General features: G+C 36.9%; 1 protein-coding gene across 4 annotated transcripts in view; it reads right to left on the reverse strand.

Moving 5' to 3' along the window:
* scn5lab (sodium channel, voltage gated, type V-like, alpha b) overlaps window positions 1–24,442 on the reverse strand; it is a 115,918-nt gene that overhangs the window by 59,983 nt on the left and 31,493 nt on the right. For 3 of the 4 annotated variants that reach the window (XM_053234764.1, XM_053234754.1, XM_053234758.1), the window contains 8 exons: window positions 22,847–22,938; window positions 20,943–21,194; window positions 16,868–16,931; window positions 9,653–9,794; window positions 9,314–9,511; window positions 8,829–9,005; window positions 8,075–8,425; window positions 4,420–4,519 (listed from right to left, as the gene is read on the reverse strand). In XM_053234764.1, coding sequence (XP_053090739.1) covers window positions 4,420–4,519; window positions 8,075–8,425; window positions 8,829–9,005; window positions 9,314–9,511; window positions 9,653–9,794; window positions 16,868–16,931; window positions 20,943–21,194; window positions 22,847–22,938 — 1,376 coding nt within the window. The remainder of the gene's footprint in view (window positions 1–4,419; window positions 4,520–8,074; window positions 8,426–8,828; window positions 9,006–9,313; window positions 9,512–9,652; window positions 9,795–16,867; window positions 16,932–20,942; window positions 21,195–22,846; window positions 22,939–24,442) is intronic. The other variant, XM_053234762.1, reaches the window with a different exon arrangement.

The raw sequence follows: 24,442 nt of genomic DNA on the forward strand, positions 1-24,442 counted from the left end.
AAAACTACTCTTCATTCCAGTCGCCATTTAACATGACATATCACAGTAGTGGTGAATTCAAATCTGATTGGTCAGAAGGTGTTGATTAATTTCTATAACAGCAGCACTGATAGTAGTGTCAGCTGTAATTCAAATCACAGGTTTATATCAGTGTACTTGTTTGACACAAATTTAATAATAAAAAGATGGTATATTTTTGGTAAAATGTGGTATTTACCAAAAAAAAAAACAAAACATATAATCGTTGATATGGTGTAATTTTCTACAAGGAGATGTTTATTTAACATTTATGGAAGGAGTCTCCAGTGTCAGCGCTTTGTAACGATCAGTAAGTTTTCTGCCACAGGAGAGTCTTAGTGTTTTTTTCAGTAACATGGTCTAATAATACGTCATCAGAGAGAAAAAAGGAAGCTGGTGAGGCCCTGACTGTACATAGCTGCTACAGTGTAAGTGATAACAGGAGCTAACTTTTTTGCAGACATTTCATAATATAACAATAACTACGACCTGATTAAAAAGTGTGATGTGCTTATTTAAATTGTTATTGTTAGCTCAGGGCTTCAGGGCTCATAAATGTAAACTACTACAGTATATGATGTTAGTTATTGCTATCGATTAGCTAATGTGAAAAAAAAAAAAAACCTGTGACAAACTGCATATGAGAGCTAGGAAAAGGTCAGCATTTTTATTTTTCAGTTTGACATAAAATGTGACCATTTTGAGTGGGCTGTGGATGTGTTGTGGGAGAGGGGGCTGTAGCAGATGCATCCGTTTCTAATGAGGAATGTGATAAAGACAGACAGCACGTCCATTTCCTTGACTTGGGAGGACTAATGTGCGAGCTAACTCCTCAGATGTGTTTGTGGTCGTGTCATTCTCTACTGCGAGTGCAGCCACCCTGTCAGACTCCATTTCATCCACTCCGAAAGGAAATTTACCAATCAGTGAACACAGTGGCCGTCTAACTTTTGCTCAGAACACAAATGTAAATAGAAGATTTGATTTTCCAGCTTCTTTTTTGGAACTATTCTAAACGTAGTTAACTATACTCAACTGCTAATGATCCTACTTTGACTGGATGCAAGCAAACACAGTGATAATGTGACTAAATATCAATTTGACTATAAGCAACAGCTAAGGCTATAGTGATGCTTTATTATAAAATAATTATCATAGATTCAGTCATGTGACAAATCCAAGCCATGCTCAGTACTATACTTGGCTTTACTGTGTCTTGCCATGTCAGCTTTTGTATCAGTGATAATGAGGATTGGCATTTTCTCATGCTAGCACACCTAAAATTGGACCTCTTTGTCCTTTTGTTAGCAACTTTTCTGCTGACAAATCCACAATTGGAGACCGTAAGATTTATAAGTGAGGCTTATATTAAACATGATTTTATTATACTTTGGAAACCAGAAGTAGCTTTTTGAAGCCTCAGTCAGTCATTTCTAAACTGGATTTTGTTCAAAATGTTAATTTAATTAATTTAATTAAAATGTTAAGTGTATACACACGGAATTTTGAATATACAATTTAGCTGCTATTTGACATGTGAAACCACTTAATGTTTATTGTTTCCCAAAATAAGAGACAATCTGGCCAGCATTTTAGTTCAATGCAAACGAATACAAATATCTATATGCTTTAATACATTGCTTTAGTGAGAATTTGCTCTGTTCTCTACCCTAATATTTCAAATGTGTATTTATTCTAAAGATTTTGTACAGCCTAAGTGTTTTAATATCCACTATTTTAAAGCTTCGCATTTCTGCATGTCACATAATATTAGTAATTAAATACTGGCTGTCTAATAATATGAGAGACAGAACATTCCTGCACCCACTCCACTTCGACATCAGGTAGGCGGACAAGCACTTTCTCAGTCTGATGAAGTATGGCTTCAGAAAAAGAATGCCTAGATGTATCTGATATTTTGCAAACCTTAAACCTCAGAAAATTCAGGAGACAACTTAATTAGTTCATATCACTTGGTAAAAACTTTTAAATGCACAAATAACCTATATAATCCTATATAAAATGTCAGGATTCTGTCTGATCTCACAAATTGTGTGCATTTAAATGCCTCCTGCTCACACACAGATCTGCAGACACAAAACTGTCTGTATCACATACTTTTTCACATATTCAGGTTTCATTCTCAGTCTGCCACAAATCTTCACACAATCAGAAATGGACACATTTTTCAATGAATGAAATTGTTACTGTTCTCCATCATTCTTATAGGTAAGGAAGAAAAGCCCCTGTGACTCGGACACCATGAAAGTTACATAAAATACCAAACTTGAGATGAAGCCTAGTGTAAGGCAGAGTTACTGTTAGCACCCTGAAGTTGATAATATTCCTCATATATCTAGCAACACTAACACAATTTTTTCTTTATTAAATAATAATATCTCATAACTTCAGTCGATTATAGCTACATTTGGTGTTGTGGAACTTCGGTGAACCACGTTAGTTCCTGTTATAATGCCTATAAACATTCGTTCCCTCACCAGCCTGTCTTTTTTCTCTCTCTTGAAATTAATAATAAAAGGAATACAGCTTGTCATGTTACTGAGAAACCACAAAGCCCTCCATCCTGCAGATATTATTGTGGCATAAAATTTAAAGGAATAGTTTTACGTCTAACTGTAATCTCTAGCACTAACACTAGAGATTCTTTCCAAAAATGTTAAATAAACATCTCCTAACAGAAATCCTCACCGTATCATTTTTTAAAATAGATTTTAAATCTATTAATGAGGAAAGACTGCCATACAAGTCCCTGTGTAAGTTGTTACTATAGAAACATATTAGAAAGAGTGCATTAATATAAACCTGTGATTTGCCTTGTGGCTGGAAGTACTATTCGAGCTGTACTCTTATAGAAACTTAATCAACACCTTCTGAGAATTCAGCAGTGCTGTGCTAGAAATTCATATGATTTGTTTATTTTGTTGGGAAAGTTGTTTTAATGCATTAATGAATCCACTGAGCAGCTTGCTGAGACATAGTGGTCAAGTTGCTCTCATTAGATGGCTAACTACTAGATTAGATGGCTAAGCCACTGCAGAATACAGCCGAAGAATGACAGCTAATTTTATAATTCCAGACCATTGTAGTGTTTCTGATTTGTTCAATAACTTCTCGTATGAACAGAAAAAAAGATTTGCAACAGTGAGAAATTTTCAGAAAGTGTTTTGCTAGTAATTTATATAACTCCTTTCGGCTGTTAGTTGCTAAGTGCCAGATTAATACGGCTTGGTATGAAACAGACCAATAAGCAGATAAAGACTTGCCAATTACTGATTTAGCCTTCTAATTGTATTAGCAGGTTGTTCTTCATTATGTCAAAATACCTTTGAGAACTTTATGGTAGTGAAATTGCAGGCAAGAGTTTCACATAATGCATAAACCCAGGTACAAGCAACATAATTAAAGCTTACACAACTAATAGTATTACACCAGCAGAGAGGGATACAGTGATCAATGCTTCAAGGTTATATCCAAAATGATAGTTTAATAAGATTATTCATTTAAACAAACTAGTCCATCTTCCAAATTCCTAGCCAACATGCTTGACATGATGTCACGTCTATAAAACCTGTGGTTTGCTTCAGTGTCGAGTCATCGGTCAGAAGAGTTCACCCATTCTGATTGGTTACAACTTTCAGCAATCTCAACAGTATAGAACAGTAAATAGGATGAATCTGAGCATGCAAGTATGCACATATTGTTTTCAGCACAGGCAGGATCATTTTGATTGAGTGCGAACATTTTTTATGGGAGCAAAGTGTAATTAACCTGATCATGGATTAAATGAGTCGTCTCACCTTTTTTTGCAGTAAACTAACTCTCTGCATTATCTACATTAGTCCTGGTGGATTTAAGAGGTAGTTTAAGTTGGTTCTCAAAGTGGAACAGCAGAGCAGTGCTGCTACAGTGGGAAAGACCTCTTGTGAGGTCCTGATGATGCAGCAAACAGGCTGTTTCATGATTAATCGGGTTTATGGAGGATAACACCTCTCTTTTGAAAACAACAGAGAGTGGAGTCTCAGGGGACCACCTTAAGAGGGAGCAGATGGAGGTGCCCTTCTGTCTTCACACGCTCCAAAAGGCAGAGCTGACATTTTAAATCTATAGTGGTAAGACGTTTAGGATGAACGCTTGCAGTGCCAAAATAGGTGAGATCAGCATGGATTCACTAGTAGGTCCAGTGATGTAAAACTAAAACTGTGCCTTGAATAAGTAATTATCTTAACTACACAACACTTTCAAATATGAGATGCTAGAAAAGAGTTTGAAATTGCAGAGCGTGTCACATAAAGCAATCCTGAGTTGTGTTTCCGAAGTGGCTGTGGAATTTGACTGTGGACTAGTTCTGAGAAGCAAAAATTTCCACTCGGCGTATCTTACCCTCCATGGCGTCAGTGAGGTAGCTAGCAGCACTTAGCGCCCTGTCGCGGCCCTCCAGGGAGAGCTGCGGGAGGAGCGTACTGCTCAGCTCGTTTGATCCCTGTTGAAGGCAAAAGGGACTATGGTCATGTGAATGGCAGAGTTTAAAAAAACAACAAAAGTCTGCCAGTGCCATTCTACTGTACCTGCTTTAGCTGTGGAAAACTGTATGTGTACAATTTTAACAGTTATGTCAACAATTCTAATCATGAAAATTCAAAGTTTGCGCAATTAAATGCATTTAAATTAAACATTCATGTACCTTGGACCAGTTTGGTTGGCTTGTTTTAAAAGGAGCACACGCTACAGCGGAACTATAATGAGTTCATAAATTATTCTGCTTTAAGACAAGCACCATTTAATTGAGGAAGGAATAAAAACTTGAAAATGACAAACAGCTCCTCTGGTCAATTAGAGAGGTATCCTACTGATACAGTGCTCCTACATACTCTGTAAAGTGTATGTGTTAACAGAAGTGCACAGGAAACCTGCATATAGCTTTTTTTAACAATAATAACCATGCAATAACACTGTGGGTATCTTTGATTAATTGTAAGAGTTTCAGTATCAATTATATTAGGCCTTGTTTTAAGCAGGGACTCGCTGATTATTTCAAATTTATTTGACCCCCAGGTAATCAAAGGTATGACGCAAAGTCACTTTGTCACTGGCAACGAGAACGCCCACGCATGCTATTTTGGAGAAAAAAAAAAGTGGTCCTTTCTCCTGTGTGTGTGTGTGTGTGTGTGTGTGTTTGTGTGTATGTGTGTGTGGGAAAGACAATGTGTGTGCGGCGAGACTCCACAACTCCTATTCAACTGTTGCTATGTTACCATGGCTGCATCGCCAAGACAACAGTGTATCCTCACTCCCTCCCCCGGCTCATTTCTATCAGATAGGGATGAGGTTGTCAGGTCTCCTGAGAGCTCCTGATTAACCTGTGAGCCATTCAAGACTTTTTCTTTGAAGAAAGAACAACTTCAAATCCCTCAAACCAATGCTTCTCAATGAAAATGCATATTTATTAGAAAAAAAAAAAACACTTATCCAAAACCAGTACTATAAATTAACGTCTGACTTACTGATTTTTTTTTTTTTTAAATACCACACACCATAATGGAAAATCCTGTCTGGCAAATTAGATGCTCAGTGTATTAGAACACATCCTTCTTTCTAGTTCTTTCAAAATACTGTCCAAGTTTACTTTAGTAGTTTAATCAGATGAATTACTATTTAATATTTATTAGTATTGCAATAATTCAATCACATGCACAGTTAACTGCTATTAAGCCATATATAGTACTAATTTGAGCTTCTGCACAATAAATGCTTCAAAGAAAGCTTTGAATGGGCCATGAGTAAGTTATGTGTCACTGAGGGTATTAACCAGGGTGGTTTGGAGAAAGAGGCTTTTGTTTCCCTGGAAAAGCTTGTCATACTCTCAATGCGTTCATTTATACTGCAGTTTGAGTTCAGAATTTGATGTCTCAGTACAGGTGTGTTTGCTCTTAAAATAGATCAACTGTCACATCAATTATGATTTTAAATATTGTCTACTTATTCAAAAGCAGTTACCTAAATCTATTTGTAGTAGAATTAGTTTCCGTATGCCGCTAATGGAGGTCAAATAAACAGTTAAAGTATTATCGAAGAAACGATGGTCTCATCAATGATCTGCTTTTATTTGCAGTAGCATCAGATTCACAATGCTATTAATGGAGGGTAATAAATCCCAAGGTATTAATAAAACCATTAATGTCTCGCCTCTATTGTCCTTAAATAATAATGGCTTTCAGCCATCAATAAAATTTGGAATTTTGCTTAGAACCTCAGAGTGGGAAAAATAAAATCTGTTTGCATTTCTGGAAATGTATACATATCTTATGTCTTTTTTAAACCCCAGAATGCATTTTAAAAATGTACTGTATCCTGGGCTTTCCACAAGAGCTAAATGAAGCTTTTATTCTTCTTTTCTAGTTCATAACAACATGACTGAACCACTTGTGGGATATTTGGAGACAGTACATTTAAATTTGGTCGAATGTTACCAGAAAAGAGTCTTTTCTCATGTGTGACAGTCTCTGAAAACCCTTCAGATGTCACTGTGGCTAAATTCTGGGAAACAGCCAAAAATGATTTGGCCAAAATTGGATTTTTCTGCTTAGGACATGCAGTACTTTGATACATCTACTTTACTTTAAACATAAAAAAAACACATGGAAATGTTTTTAGTTACATTTTAATCTTCTAAGATACACTATTTGGCCAAAAGTTTGTGGACAGATGACCATCACATGCACATGTGCTTTCTGAATATCCCATTCCAGTCCCCCTTTGCTGTTATAATAATTTCCACTCATCTGGGAAAGCTTTCCCACAAGACCCACAAGATCATTAGTGGCTTCAGGCACTGATGTCAAGTAAGGAGGTCTAGGGTGCAGTCTGCTTTCCAGTTCATCTCAAAGGTGTTCAGTGGGGTTGAGGTCAGGGTTCTGTGCAGTAGTTCTTCTACTCCAACCTTGGCAGACTATGTCTTCATGGACCTTGCTTTTTGCACAAGAATATTGTCATGCTGGAACAGATTTGGGCCTCTTAGTTCCAGTGAAGGGAAATTGTAATGCTACAGCATACAGTGACATCCTATACAACTGTGTGCTTCCAACTTTGTGGCAACAGTTTGGGGAAGATATGGCTGTTATGGTCAGGTTTCAAAACACTTTGTAATATAGTGCATCTGCAAAGTTTATCAGTTTAAAAAATGCAGTGGTAAAAATCTTGCTCTGCTCTGCCTATAGATGTCCAAAACCTTGCTCTAGTTAAGCGTGACTTCCTCACACAGTGAATATCATGTTTCAGTCAAGTTTTTAGATAGCTACGTGTTGTAGCAAGACAGACATAAGGCTAATCCATTTAGTTTGTAATCACATAAAATGTCTGTTATGCTCCTCGGTAAAACAGAGGAGAGCGCTTACACACTCAGAGGACAGAGTTTTAAGTGCTGTAATAAAAACATGGGAAAACTAGTCAATAGAATAGAAATGACTGATTTATTTGATGTTAATATGGCCAGTATAAATGCTGTAAGCAACTTTTACCTCAGGTGATGACACTAAGACTGGTGTGGATGGTGCTGCTAATCAGGTGTGATAAGTGATATGGTGTTTAACAAGAAATATTATAATGTTTATATCTTATTTATTACATTACATTAAATGCACACGAAATTAATAAATAAAAGTTGCTTTTAGATAATCATTGTGTTTCTTTGGAAGTGGAATAGAAGCTGTGAATGCAGTTTTGTCCCTTTTCATTTTTGGGGTGACCAGACTTTAAAATGTTAGCAGAGATACACGTAAAAGAGAAAAATCTAGGCAGAGATACACGTAAAAGAGAAAAATATACCATCTGAAGGGTTTTCCTAGGCCACCACACATAATACATTCAAGAAAGAGTACATCACTGCAAACAATCATGTTGCATTGCCCTGATTGTAAGCAAACTAACTTAATCATGAAATATTTTTGAATCTTAATTATTATTTTATATAATTATTACACTGCTTGCCCTTTAGTACACCTACACATATAATTTCCATTAAAACAAAAGAGGTACTCACACTTTCTTCTTTGACCTTCTCCATGGTGCATGCTGGTAATGGCAGAGGGGTCAGCGGTCCTGGACTCGAGATGCCGTTCTGATCTATAGCAACAAACACCTTTCCGTTGATATTGAGGCTGGGGTAGAAGACCTGAGAGCCATGACTGCTCGTGCTCTGTGCGCTAATCCGTCTCCTTTGCCAGGGCAGAACAAGAGAGCCAGGACGACTATCTGGATCGCCTTGATTGCTAAATTCATCGTCAGCATCTGCTTCAGATTCTTTGTTTCGCAGCCGGAAGTTGAAGATACTGGCCTGGCTTTCCCGTTTGGTCCACGAGGACAAAGTTCGCACCACCAAAGCATGAGATTGCTGAAAACAAAGAACAGACTGGTCCAACATTTACTGTTTTCTGCATCTGCTATATTGCAAGTGATTTATTTCTAAGAGAAATTTGTTGCTATGAGTTGTTTCACTGTATTTCAGTCACTGTTCTTGATTATATAACATTTCTTAAACAAATTATACTCACTAGCTCTCATGAGAAATTTGTGTGATTTTGAAAAGGGGAGGGCAATGCGGTTGAATATCATCAAAGTAAGAAAAGCTGAACACTAACCCAGCCTTTAACTTTAATGTTGACCTTTATATCTTTTTATATAACTTCAGTCAGAGAATTGTTATGAATTTTTAAGAAAATAATTCTTTGTTTTTTTTTTCACATTTCAGACATATTTGATAAGTGTTATCAGCTTTATCAAGGAGACCAATCTACCTTTGTTCCCTCTAAAGTATCTTGCTTTGGTGACTTTTCATCACCATCGTTCTCCATCTCCTCTGAAAGTGGCCTCAGGCTTTTCTTCCTGTTCTTGTGCTCTTTGTCTTCTTGAGGAGCCAAGGGAGACAGGTCGGGAGCCAACACTGACTCAGTCTCCTGAGATTTGTGAGCTGCCTGTAAGGCATGGTGGGAGAAGGGAGGTAAATTGTCAAGCTGAGAAGACTGAGGCATATAAACAAAAAAGGCAAGAAAATCAAAGAATTTTCTTTACATATCATAAATTATTCAGGATGATAGTTGTAAGTGTTGGATGTCTGGATTAGCACCACACCAAAAAACTGTTCTAACTCTGTTCTAACCACCAGTTTCATTTTACTCGTAAGATATTCCAAGGAAACTAAAAAATATGAAATCATGTGTTATGAAGAATAACAAATTCTTGAATGTTTAATTAAAAATCTCCATGCAAAGTGCACACATACTTGCTGTTCTTTTTTTAGCTGTTCCATGGCGAGCTGAAACTCTTTCTCTTTCTGCATTGCCTCAGCAAGGGTAGCTTGGTTCTGCTCTTCATAGGCCATAGCTACAACTGCCAGGATCAGATTCACCAGGTAGAAGGAGCCCAGGAATATTACCACCACAAAGAACACCATGTAGGTCTTTCCCGCAGACCGTAGAGTCTGACCAAATCAGTTTAGTCAAGATTTAGTTTGAGCATAAAGATTATTTAGATTAGCAATTTTATGAGTTAGATTATCTCCCTAAAATATCAATCAAATGGAATTAATCCAGACGATTACACAGACTGTGAAGAGGCAGACCTGGTGGTATAGGTTTTCCCAGTAGTCCTGTGTCATGAGCCTGAAGAGGGAGAGAAATGCCCAGCCAAAGGTGTCAAAACTGGTGTAGCCATAGTTTGGATTACGTCCTGTCTTCAGACACTCAAAACCATCTGGACATTTCCTATGGAAAAGAAAGCAGCAATTGTTGAGCAAAAATTCTCAGGCTCAGTCCACACTAGGGGTGTAACACAACGCCACTGTCCGTTTCTGTATCTGTTTAGTACTCCGAATATCTGTATCTGTATTCAGATTTGAACTGGAAGAAGGAAGTGGGTGTGGCCTAGGCCGGCCATTTTTTATTTATTTATTTTTTTAATATTAAATGTGAACCATTCACTATGCCCCAGGAAACACTGGAGAACACTGAATTAACCCAGGGCTATATTTTTTTCCTTTTTTTTTCATTTACTGAACTTCTACACTTCCTCAACCTCAGATACATCCTGGTCTGAACCAGATGCCATGTGTAGCTTTCTGGCAAGCATTCTATCTAATGAATAAGCTAGCTAACTATCTTTCAAAACAACCAGTCTTTCCCAAACCAGGGCACTATTGTTTATAGTTGACAAAAATAGCCACCTAATGTATTTTTGCTGGACATGTCATTAGAATCTACTACGAAGCTGGGACGCAGTGCTGCTGCTAGTCAAAATGGGGTTCTTTAAGCTGCATTTCAATATAACACCCATATGATTTTCCAGGAAGAGTTTTTTTTAAAAGGATATGAGAAAGGAGAATATTCACTTAAGAATGATGAAAAACACAAGTTATTAATTTTAAATTTAATTAAAAGATTATTTTTGGAGACCCCAGCAGACATATGCTGCCCTGTGAACAGCGTGTGATCTGCATGGGGAGATGGATATGGAGTGGTGACTGAAAATAAAATAAATAAATAAAAAAATAAATAAAAGCAGTTTTTTTGTGAATTTAGTGCCAATTTATATAGAAATATGGTAGAAATATGTTTTCATTATTTTCAGAGATTAGTAAGGCAGTATTCAGGAAGCCAATGACAATAGACAGAAAAACAAACAAAACAAAATAAAACCAAATACCCGCCTCCTTTTTATATCTGTATTTGTATCTGCTTAGAACACATTATCTGTTCATGCATTCGTATTCGGTTACATCCCTAGTCCACACAAGAGAGTACTTAATGAGGAATTTCAGTGCATGGGACTTCACTGTGTAATAAAATTTATTATAATTATAAACATGCCATCATCTTGTTGCCTCCAGTGCTATGTGTTTCTAGAATTCCCTAACATGAAGAGCAAAGGTGAAGCACCTCTTACACCTCAAGCTGTCATGGGGCCACCAGATGAGGTGATGGACTGTCAGCATGGGTGAGTTGAGAGACCAGTGGCGCCAGCAGCCCAATGGTACTGCCCCTTACCCCATCTCCTAGCAGCTTTGCTTTCCTCAGGATGGCAATGTCTGGTGCCAGGCCACTATGAGTGTGAGGGTGTGGGATGATGGGCTCTATCGCTCTCAGACACCTTGCCATGGAGGAGGTGCTAATGGATGGGCCCCACTTGACTTCGTCTTGAACGGGGGCTTTGTACCCTGCTGTACGGACAGAACCCTCAGTTTCTTCTCGAACAATCAGCGATGCAAACATATGCTATCAAAGCAATGTTCCACTGATTAGAACTATTTACAGTATCGTAGTCTAACCTTATAACAACGCCTTTTAAACTGCATGTTTTTACAACCTTAATATCAGACTTTGTTTTCTTCGCATCTTCTTCTAGGAAATGAATTGTGGTTGAGGTTTACTGTTAATATTGTGATGTGATATGCAGTGACAGCTTAATATACGTGCAGATCCCTTTGTGTGTGCAATTAGATCCTGCCAGTGCCTGGCATACAACCAGCATCAACCGTATGGGCATTGATAATCCACCCAACAAACCATTATCCTAATCGGTGATCTTCTGAAATACAGAGTGGCAGTCTAATTCCATTGTCATTTAAGGTTGATGTGAACCCTAGCATGGAGTAACTTGAAGAATTTGTCAAAGAAAGCGCTCTCACTCAGCACAATAACAGCTGGGATCATATCACTGAAGCACAAGCCATTCTAACATAAGCTATTTTAGGATCTTGTGAGTACCTCTGTACTGCTGCGGTCCAGGGAATGAGAAAGAGGTGAAGACAGGGCCAGGGTGAGGGACTCTGGGAATTGGTGTTCAATGCTGGCGCACGTAAAGCACAGTCTTCTTGTTCCTATACAGCTGTCCTTTTTAAACGTGTGTTATGTTAGAAGTCTATGCCAAACTGTAATACAGGTTACTTCCAATGAACAACGGTCACAATCTTAGAATGCCTGGGCTTGAATTAAATGACCACGCTGATCAGAATGATTGGCAGGAGCTAAATTATAATTAGCATGGTCCAGAATGGTAACTTAAAATGGAAACAGGGCTCATATTGCAATTTCTTGGTTTACTATGTTTTACCATTGGAAATAACGAAGTGCCCTGAGATCGTGCAAAAAAAGAGAGAGAGAGAGAGAGAATCTGCTTTTTTTTTAGCCTCACAATACAGTAGCTGGACCAAACTACATGAGCTACAATAGGTATTCGACAACAAGCTTTCCCTTCCCCCAAAACTATGGACCAGCCACTGATGAGGTCCCATAGTTGGCGAAAGGCCACGTATAACAGGGAGAGCAGGGGCTGAACTCACAGCATGAGTGTTGGGTCAGAGAAGGGGAACATTGGCAGTGTGTGCAACACCCCTGTCCATACTGAAACAATAGAGACAATGAAAAAAAGGAGGGGGAGGAGGGAGATGCCAAGCAGGCTTCAAAACCTAGTGATTCTGCCCCTGTGCTGAGCATAGATTTCCGTCCATGCTGACAGTGTGACAACACATTGTGCCTTCCTTCACAGATTACCTAGCTCACAATCAAGCTGGAGTAAAATATCTGAGGAATGCATACCAAAGTTATTAACCCTATAAGCCCTATAATAAAGTTTTAACAATAATCATCAACATGTTCATATTAAAAAATGGAAATAGCTGCTTACGCATTAGCTAACAATTACTACTTAAGTAGTTAACAAACAGTTGGTCTAAGATGAAAAGAAGCTAATTGGGTTCTGCTGAGCTATGTAGAGTTGAATTTGTTCTGGCTTAAACCCAAAACCTTGATCTGTTCACTTGGGTGACCTACAATAATCACTAGTGTTATGTTCAGAGGTTTCAAAATACAACCTAATCATGGTTTATATATAGTCCGTCTTGCTTTAATGAACATGCCTTAACACCATGTAATTACTTCTGTATTATGCTTAAATAGATGGGCCAATTTTAACAGACATATTTGTAGTACTGAGGAAATGTGTTTTATTAGTCAGCATGAGAGAACAGTGTTTTATAAATGGACCAGCATCCCAGGCAGGGTGTATTCCCACCTCACGCCTAGAGTTCCCAGGATAGGCTCGTTGTCCACCATGCCCCTGACCAGGATTTACTGAAGATGAATGAATGAAACAGTTTTATCAGGTCAAATCTAATATTCATTGATTTGTAGTCATTTTTTATATTTTACGTTTTCAATTTATTACATTATTTTGTATATCCACTTTCACCACCACTGCCAAGATGTCTCACCAACGTAAAACTGCCATTGCTTTAGAAGACAAAAGCTTTCCACAAAAGAGCATCCATGACTCTGTTTAATCTCTGCTGTACACAGGTCTAGGTCAATGTTCTTATCATTGGACAAGACAAACAGGTACATCCTTTGTTTCAGGCAGATGTACGGTCACCAATTATAGGCCTCTTTATAATTTACAACAACATTAGAGCTTCATGGCTACAGCCCAAAAACAGAAGGAGATTGTAGTGTATTTTCTGTGTTCAATTCCTGTACCATTGCTATGGGGAAAAATGCTTTGGAATTTGAAATATCACATTATCGATTAGTAGCTGCTTTTAAGATAATGTTTTAACAATTTGCAACTGGGCCAAAAACTGTAGGAGGCCGTCATTTTGAACCTCAGTAATAAAAAGCATGTACAGCAATTACTGTCTACTTCTCATCGAACAGCACTTAAAATCCAGAGGAGCAGAGATACTTAGCATGAAACCCTAGAAGCCTCAGAGAGATGATGATTCCTTCTAAGCCATCAATATGCCCATTCGCTCTTCACTATTGTTTTATTTAATTTATTTAGTTTAACTCTCTGATGGCAATTATATGCACTTGCTTGACTTGTAAATGTCAGCTGTCCAAAAGAAAAAAAATAAAGTGTTCCTTGTCTGCAGTATGACTTTTGTCTGCATATTTAGCTTCTAATGTATAGCTAAGAGCAGTATGGTCAAAAAGTACAAAGTGTAGGTATAAAAATAAAATAAAAAAAAATAATAATGCTGAGATGATTTGAAATTGATAGACATTTTAAAGGCTTTTGTTTCTGCTGAGTGCAGAGAGGGGAGCGAAGTGCCCAGTGCATTATCGTTCAGCATTACTACTAAATCCCACAGTAGCATTAAAACAATCTTAACCATTAGAGAGTTCAGAGTAATATTTGCTTGTCCATCTTGTGATTATCTTTGTGCTATGGTGCTTTTGGGAAGCCAAGACAAGGTCAATACATGTCATTAATAGGTCTAACCTTCTGGGCAATAAAAGCTATTAAAGTGTAAGGCATAAGTGGATTCCTTGAAGGGCTGTGATAAAATGCAGTAAGCCATCTATCTATCTATCTATCTATCTATCTATCTATCTATCTATCTATCTGTCTGTCTGTATGCATGTCTGTCTGTCTGTCTGTCTGTATGTCTATCCATCTATCTATAGCATGTAATGCTTGCAATCACTAGCATGTCTGAAATGGATAGTTTTTTGAAGTGAATACATTCTCCATGAGAAACTTTAACTCTGATTAATTTGTTATTCTGTCAGCACATTATAGCAAAGCCAACACAAAAAAGTTTGGGTGCGGACATGACATGGGCCAAGGGGTAAACAAATCACTTCAGTGTTATTGTACTTCACCTTCTAACTACCAGCACTCCAAATATAGTCCTCATAGTGCCACTTTAAGAGATATATTTTTTCGCTAATGGTATTTTAAATAAACTGTTTCCATCCTATCTTCTCTTTTTTATATGTGTTCTTCCCACATAGAGCAGACAAGTCCTAATGCTCCTAATGTTCCTAATGGTCAATAACAGACATCCGAATGAGCGGTAGCAGACATTTTGAAGCCCAGGGTAGCATCTTATGGGTTATAGTCGCCTAAACATAATGGATAGGGCAGAGGAAAACTGTCAGTCTTGTGGTAATGATTTTCAGAGTGCACAGACAGGGCAGTGAAAGACCTTCAGTAGACTTGAGTTAATGTATTGACACTATAGAGCTTTAGCCTTAAAGATAGTGTTGCTCAAAATAACTTCTATAGAACAACAAATGTATTATGTCTGTGTTACTGTAATACTGAATCTTCCCAGTGAAAGGAGCAGCTGTGTATGTATGCTCAGAGATCACACAAGGCCATATACAATTATCATTTACAACACATGCTTAGAACATTTTGTTCATTTAGCACTGTAGGCATATGACCACATGTGACCACTGGATTATAAGGTACAAGCTGACATTTTGATCAAAAATGAGTTAACAGCATAAACTATCACTTTATTCTCCTATGGGGAGAATAATTTTTTTTCTTTGCAAAGATGTAAGTATAATAGCAACTAATTGAAAAATATTGAATTAAAACGTTATATTTCAGTTAAACAGATAAACTTGGTTCTATCCAACAGCCAATCATCATCCAGGATGAACACAGGATGCATACAAAATAAGCAAACTTGGCCAATCTATATCTACATTTTATTTACACTCTGACAGAAAAGAACAAGCTTGAAGCCTCTGAATGATGAACTGAAAGAGAAAATAATACTGATATTAGAAATATTAGTAATTAGTAATAACTGAAATTAACTAGCTACATGCAATGCTCTTAATAAACTGAACAGGAATGACTGAAGGTCAGCTAGCAGACATGTCAGATGTGTTGGTGTCATTGCAAAGAACCATGTATTGTATGTTGAAATATATTTTAATATTGTTCAAAGCTTTACAGCAAAATTTCAAGGTAAAATGTTTAGGAACAACTTTCAAATGTCAATTTGTGTTTTAGGTCCTCCAGTATAAGTTCAGAAAAAAAAAATATATAAAAAAAATATATATATATTATAAAGCATTATTTTTTATTATTATTTTTATTATTTTTAATGAGATTAAGAGTTACATAGAACTGAAATCTTACAAAATAATAAGGCTCTATCTGTTTGTGCATAGTGTTCAAATATTAACTTTCTGTTTATCTAAAAAATTTGATAATATACATTTGAAGTAAAATATAAATTTCAGTATTTAGAGTTTTTCTAGCTGGAATGTCAAAAATTTGATGTCCCATATCTTAGATATAACCCAGATACAACCTTATAACTCTAAGGTCACAATATCCTTCAAGAGGTTTAATCAAGAAAAAAAAAGGATTACTTGTAATACATGTCATTTAATGTGACATATACTGTAGATTGACTATCACCCTACAAGATGTTAATAAAACAGGTTTACCATAAAAAAGGTCCAGAGCTTTTAATAAATAATGGGTGTTGACAGCTATAGCTTTCAGCAACAGTAAAACAGTATGACATAGTCAGTTCACTTTAAATTACAGTCTATCATGTTACAAGCTATCATGAATATTAAAATAACAACCAAACTGCTAGTACTCCTCTGGAAAGCATAACTTTTAAAAGCTTTATTTCCGTGGCTGGCGGCTTGCATGTTCCATCCGGTGCTGAGGAGAGCTGTTCAAGGCCATTGACTCATGCATACACACACTTGTGCTGATTCAGGCCTTCAAAGCCACCTAGTCCTGTTTGCTTTAGTCACACTCTGACAGGAACGCAATCTATCGCTTTAGACCACTGGAAAGCCCAACTGCTGTACAATCACCATTCCAATTACTCCACACACTCACCTACGAGTCATCACATCATCTATTTATAAGTATTTTTTTTTAGATCTAAAAATGTGAGATCGAGTTTTAAAGTTAAATTGGTTCATTTTGTATTTAATCTTAGGATTAAGCCTTGTGGCTTTTAAGGAGGCTCCAGATGACCACTTATCCAATAGCAAATAAAATTTGTTTCACTTACCCAGCATCACTTGCGAATCCACATATTAAGGCATCCTTGGATCCATCCTCTTTGAAATAGTTGCCTGCAAATGAGAAAAGCAAAGTAACCTGTCACTAACATTGTCTAAATGGCAATACAATTTCCATACACAGCGCCACATGTGCAGGATCTCTTTGTCAATAAACATATTGAAGGAATATATGATTAAAGTCAAAGCTTCAGTTCTTATACAATGACATTTGGGATACACTGTGACAACAAGCAACAACAAAATAACTCATGCTAGGGCCAACACTATGCCCTATTCACTATGTAGTGCACTATTTTTTGTAGTGGTATCTAAAAATATAGGGAACATTATCGTGCATGCTTTCAATCCCTGAATGCTCCATGAGGAAGACAGCAAGCTAAGAGAGCAACATCTCTTCTGATATCTCACAGATTTCAGCAGTGGAATTGTTTTGTTAAGTCATTTCTAAAGACACATATATTCAGTCTATAGTTGGCTCAATTATGTTATTGTTTTTAGGTTTGATACAGGTCAATACTTTGGTTAATATTGTGAATGTGACTACTGTTGCAAAGTAATGAGCAAATCTTTGTAAGCGTATGAAATTGTTTGCTTCAATCACAATTTATTTTATTTATAATAGAGCTATGTAGTGCTCCTGCTATAGGGAATGGTAAGCAGGTCACCATTTCAAACACAATAAGAGTTGTGTTTCTGCCTTAGCTAAAGGGAGTGACTGGAAGATTATGTGTACAGTTGCTTTGACATCGGTACCAATGCACCTTCTGCCAGTCAGGTTGAATCTTCCATTTTATCCCCCCTAGTTTTCACACTATCCCCATTTTCAGCAGACTCACTCTGCCTCTCCAGGCTTGGAGTGCTTTTAGGTGACGGGAGCTGAAGGAGGATCCGTGACAGGTCACGTTTAGTGGACCGCCCCATCCTCAGCCTCCAGCTGTCAGCATTCCTGGTTTCAGCAGCATGGCCTTAAATGTGTCTCTTGTGTGGCCCGGACTCACATGTACAACACCGAAGCACTCGACAGCGAGGCTTATCAGATTGCAACGTCTGCCGAGTGCTTCCTGATCAGGTGCTATTGTTTTGGACAATGGCGTTTTTAGTTTAAATTAAAGAGGAGCAGATGATGTTGGCGGTTTTTCCACAAACGCAGCATTAAAACTATCATTAAAAGCTGGCTGTGTTTTCATAAGTGCTTATTTTTCCTTCATCATGTGTATTGAAGAGATAAGTGGCCTCCCCTCCCTCATCTCCTCTAAACTGATCATAAATTTACAGTAAATAAAAATAGTAAAAAGCATGGGTGGGTCACATTTTCTCATTGATCCAAACATGAGCAGGTGGCGGTCTTAAAAAAATCTTTTTTCATGCATAATATGTGAGTGCAAAGATTGTATTCATGAGCTTATAGGTTACTGGAAGATACTTTATTCATTATCATGGTATGACAAGGCATATCAGGAAACATATCCATCTATTTAAGTCAGTGTCCTACATCTTTGTACTGCAGGTCATGTTATTGAGTGCCAGCACTGTCCTAATTGCTATTCTAATAAAATGAGTCCAACCAAAAATAATACTAAATCTCGTCTTAAATAGATGTCTGCTCACCTAATAGCATCGTGATTCATCGACAAAGTGATGATCAACAGGCATAACATTTTTTCAAGTTTACAATTTGAAATATGCTAATCATCAAAGTAATTCATTACAGAAAACAGCTTTTAGATAATACACTTAACAGTCTATTAACATTATTTCCCTTTGAATAAATCTGCTGCATGGCTACCAAGCATATACTCAACAACAATATTTGCTTTAAATAGTTAGGACTATATTTATGCATTTAAATGAGGCCATGATTATGTGATAAGGTCCTACTGGGAAATGTCTGAGGTTATTATTATGTGCTTCTGAACAATGTTAGCTAATGATGACGAGGCCAGCTAAAGTAGCATGACTGGGCAGAAATACATGGGCTATGAATACATTTCTGTTGAATCACCAATCAAATGTTCCCCAGCTAAACTGTGGATGAAACAGGCGTAGGGTCACATGGGTTAATATACTAAAGGACTACTGAGTTTGTCATATTCTTCTATGATGTAACAAGGTGAAAATTGTTGGGAATTAAAATGATCAGATATATTTATCATTTTTTTTATTTTAGAGAGGCATTGCAGAGCTTTTAAAGGTATTTGGTAACACTATTATCACATTATATATTGTAATAGTTAACAACAACAAATGTTAAACTTCAACATTAGTATAATATAAGTAATGATAACAAAGTAACAAAGGAAGTTAACAATTAAATTAGTAATTAAACTTTGCTTAAATGTTAACTAAATACACCTGTATTGACTAATGTTTATTCAATCCATGACTAAAAATAAATCCACATGAATTAGCAAAAATTACATTACAGCTTATTTCTAAATGTTTATAATTTCATGAACTCTGGTCTGCATGTGTAAATATTAAAACTTACCTAATTATAACTCACATGTTAGCACCTGCAACTGCATGTTAATTAAGGTGTTGGTTCATATTGATCATCATGGACTTAATTTTAGGAGGATGGGATAAACACTGGTTACAGCAGGTGCTGAATATATGGTTTATTTTTCGTTTATTATTTTAAAAAATACAATAATACTTGTTAGTTACTTTATTAATGGTGAAGATCATGGTTTATTCATGGTAAGTAAGACATTAAATAATGTCAGTTAAGGGAACCTTAATGTAAATGTAAGTGTTTAAACAATAATGCAAATAGTAAAACAGTTGACTTCTTGTTTGATGGATTTTTTCTTTCTTTCTGTTTTTTCTTTTTTTTTATACAAATAAAGGCTTCCTTAAAGACTCAAAAGTAATAGCTACAAAACTTACTGTTCACTTTATTAGACACTGATGGTCTACTTTGTAGGCGTGCTTTTAGAGACTAAAGTTCAGCAATTTGCTGTAATCATCCTCTAGCCCAGTGGTTCTCAAACCACTGCTCTAACCTTTCATCAGTGTCAGTTTCTGACCACAGGACACTGTTGGTTGGACAATTTTGCTTATGAGACCCAGCATTGATGTTGAGGTGGTTAACTACACCAGCACTACTACAGCACCTGCTACCCCCATACCAGCACCAAACAAATTACCTAGCTACTGTTATTTCAGTGTCACTGTTATGTTGAAAATGCTCCACCACCCAAACGATGGTCCTATGGTGGTCTTTTTCCACTAATGGATGGAGTAGAGGGGGGCTGACAGACTGTGCATAGCAACCACAGTCAGTACGTGCTTTATTCTTGTGTTCTAGTTTTTTATTCTGGTGTTCGAGTGTTGTGATACATTCGCAGCCTGTCCTGGGAATACTGGGCATGAGGCAGGAATACACCCTGGATGGGATGCCAGTGTATCGCATGTGACTCTGCACACACATATTCGCACACTCAATAACACCTTGGAGCCATTTTAGTGTAGCTAATTCACATACTGGCAGGTTTTGGAATGTGGGAGGAATATAAACATGTGGAGAACATGCAAAACACCACACAGAGTGCAACCCCGAGGTCAGAATCGAGTTGCTGTCAGGAATTAAAAACATTGGGGGATTTGGGGATCTCCCAATTGGGGAAATGGACCTCAGTGATTCATTTAAGATGTTGGAATACTGATAAGAAGGTTGTGAGTTCAAATCCCAGCACTGCCAAGCTGCCACTGCTGGGCCCTTGAGAAAGGCCCATAAACCTCAACTGCTCAGTTGAATAAATGCCGTAAATGTAAATAAGAGGCTAAATACAAAATCTATTACTCATGATTATACAAATTACATGTCTATAATTAATACATATAATAAAATTTAAGCACCCTTTATCCCTTGAAAGAATAGAATATCCATACCATATTGACATGACTAGCCTCGAGCAAGCAAAGTATCCCAAAATTTTGTATTTTTCATCTTGACATAACAGATATGTGGTCGCTTAGTGTCAGTGAACCATGATCAATATACAGATTCAAATGAAATGCCACATCACATTTTGTTTACTCCAACTGAACAGCTCATACCTTCGTCCGTGATAAATTCTTCTAGTGATGACCAGGTCTTGTTATTGCAGAAGAAGGAGACGTTGCTGTATAAAGAGGTGTCGGTGGTGTTGAAGCAGTTGGCTGTAGTGCGGACGCATTTCTGACGTAAGTTACCCATGAAGAGCTGAAGGCCAATGAGAGCGAACACACTCAGACAGAACACAGTCAGGATCATGACATCTGCTAGCTTCTTTACTGACTGAATCAGGGCACCCACAATGGTCTTCAAGCCTACATAAGAAATACACGCCAGTCTTAGGCATAGTCAACAAATGAACCAATTTATCAACAGTGAGTTTCAAGCAAGGAATTAGTGACAGCTACAGGAGTAAAATAAAATAATATGCTAATATAACTGTTCGTATATGCAAATATAATTCTGCCGGGATGTACACTATCGCTCAAAAATTTGGAATCTCCTGTCATTTATTATTCAATATTCATTCATCTCATTTTTTTATTTATTCATTATTAATTTATTAAATATGTATTCAATTTAAATCTGCATAATGTAAACCAAACAACAAAAAACATAATTGAGATTTTTATTTATTTATTTATTTTTAGCATTTTAGGTGTGTTTAGAAAAAAAAAAGTTTAGTGATTTCTCCTTAAAGTTTCAATCTTTAATCATTGCTTTCCAAATAAGAGGTGTTTGGAGTATTACATTTATTCATAAATTATTTTTTGAGGTGTTATATATATTTTATATTTTATATACATTTTATATTACATATACATACTGTTTTCCGGCTTACTACTTAAAATGGATTTTAATTGATTTTATATTATTTAGAATGTTAATTCCAAACTTTTGAATGGAAGTGCATGTGTTATGGATAAAAAAACAAAATCTAAATATAAATCACTGTACTGTCTAAGTAATGGCACTGTCATATTGCATATACACACTCAGTACAAACTAAAATCAACTAAAATAAATGAAAATAACTTTTCTTCTTGCATGCCCATTACTTGTGAACAGAACTCTATGATAATGCAAACCAATACTGAGTGTTAACAATAACAAAAATGGTACCATCTATCACAAATCAACATAAACACACCACACAATGACAAAACAAACACATAATTTTGTAAGTCCACGGACTTAACAATTGACAACAGACGCCATGGGGAAAAGTTTAGCTTCAAACTGGAGTGACTGAATATTTTCTACTTTCATTGTGCTTAACAACCATAATTTCACTCAATCACTCAGCTAAAAAAAATCACTCATCGTAATTCAAAATGTAAAACACACTGTTTAGTGGTCGCTTAAATTGAAGAAATGTTTGAAATTTGAGTTCTTTCATTTTGTGGTTGTGCGTCTGAAGTCAATGCTCATGGCTTACCATGCAAGTCACTCTAAAGCTATCCATGCCTGTGTTAGGTGTTAAGCACTAAGGTCCAATGAGACTTTTGGTGTTATTCAACCAAGCCTGCAGGCTGAAGGCCAAGCTGTAACGTGAGCCATCAGCCCTAATTTAATTTCGCATGACTGTATTTGCTGTAATGTACAATATGTCTGCACTTGAATATCCTTTGTTTGACACTCAAACATATAATGTCATATGACATCTATAAGGGCACTTAAAATAAAGTGGTCATACCAAATCTCTCTAGACCAAAATTGTTCCTATAATAATAAGGTTTTTTTTTTGCACTTATAGCGGTTCATTGAGATGTTCAATGAACTATTAACTTTGAGTCATTCAAAGGCACCTGTCACGCTACCAAATCAAAAGTCTCATTGCCTACACATAGCATTCCCTGGCTTCCAAAGATTTGGAGTCTCCAGATTTGGAAGAGAAGGGTATGTGTGGTAGGCGTTTAGCCCTTGGGCAACACAGGTTGGCCTTAGTGGTTAACGCCTTTCTCACCTGGTATGACTGAGATAGTTTTCAGTGCTCGTAGGACTCTGAACGTCCGTAACGCTGAGACATTGCCCAGGTCCACAAACTCAGTAACATATCTGCAATAAGCCAAAAACCGAAGCGCACACAATGACAACACCACCAACAATAGGCAAACAAGACAGGAGAGGGAAGAAAGGATGGGTTGTTCTTGGGACGTGGGCGTGAAATGCTCAAAGGGGACAATGTTGAGGGAAGGTGGGTTGAGGCAGCTGGACTTCAAAGGAGATTTGCACTGGACTGGACAACGAGCAACACTGCGGCCTATTTCCTAGAATGCAGCAACACGTACCCCTTACCTGGAATTACTGATATAGTTTTCAAAGCTCGGAGGACTCTGAACGTTCGAAGTGCTTGCAGATTGCCTACTTTAATAAACTCAGTTAGCAACCTGCAGAATCAAATTACAATTATTTCAAAAAGAAATGAAAAGGAGAATGGAGATAAATAAAGCACCTGAGTGACAGGAGAGGAACAGTAAAAAAACAAAAAAAAAACAAGGAAGATACAGAAGAATATAAACCAGTGTAATTCATGTACTTTATTTTATCCTTTGTCTTAAGATTTGGAAATGCTAAAAGTCACTGACCACACCACTGGTTATATAACATGTGTAGTCAGCAAATGAGACACTGACGAGGCCTAGTGGTGTTAGAATCTGATTGTGTCTGGACATATAACTCGGATGTGTGGCAGTCAAGCACGAAAGGGCGGCTATTCAGTTTCCATAGGAACGTGGATTGCAAGGAGAAGCATCTATCGTTTGTCACTGCTTGTATCTGTTAAATAAAGCTGGAGTGGTGAAAAAACATTGTGCAGGTCACTTAAATGCACTTTAGAGTGCCTGTGCCTGAGCTGGAATTTCCCAAAGCTTTTATAACCAGTTTTCAATGCTTTGTTGCAGAGGAAGGGGTGAAAATGTTCATCATAGAAGATGTTGAAAGTATACCTTGAATCTGTAAGTACCTCTTCACAATGCTTATTTCTGTATAGTCGGATTTTTTTTTTACTATTATGCAGCTGGATACTTTTGAACAGAATACATTTATGGGAAACCTCCTTGGGAGCATACTTGGGATGTTAATTCCTCATTTATTTACCTGAATGTTTTTAATTAATTTCAAGGCAAATTGCTTCTCAACTGTCTTTCCTATTTATTATAAATGATTTTTACAGATGGTCCATTATGAATGTCCTTGTTGGCACTCAATTAATTGATTTCCTAGGGATTAAACATTTCTTGAAAGACCTTTGCCCATCTTTTAGCGATAACCTGTACATCCGTTCAAAATAAATCAAAAAATTATGTGTGACAATAAATGACAATAAATAATATCCTTAATGACAATAAACATAAGTGGATATCTGCATGGTTGCCACCACCACATCCATAGCTCACAAATAGTTGGGAAGATTTGGCCAAAGCTGAGTCTACCCCTGTTCCTATGGCAACGCCTGTTGGGGGTTTAGGGTCATGCACAGGGTAAACGATGATAAATTTAAAGCTACAGTGTGTAGGATTGCTTCTGGTAATATATATATATATATATATATATATATATA

This window comes from Pangasianodon hypophthalmus, chromosome 1 (genome assembly GCF_027358585.1).
Source record: "Pangasianodon hypophthalmus isolate fPanHyp1 chromosome 1, fPanHyp1.pri, whole genome shotgun sequence".
Classification (NCBI taxonomy): domain Eukaryota; kingdom Metazoa; phylum Chordata; class Actinopteri; order Siluriformes; family Pangasiidae; genus Pangasianodon; species Pangasianodon hypophthalmus.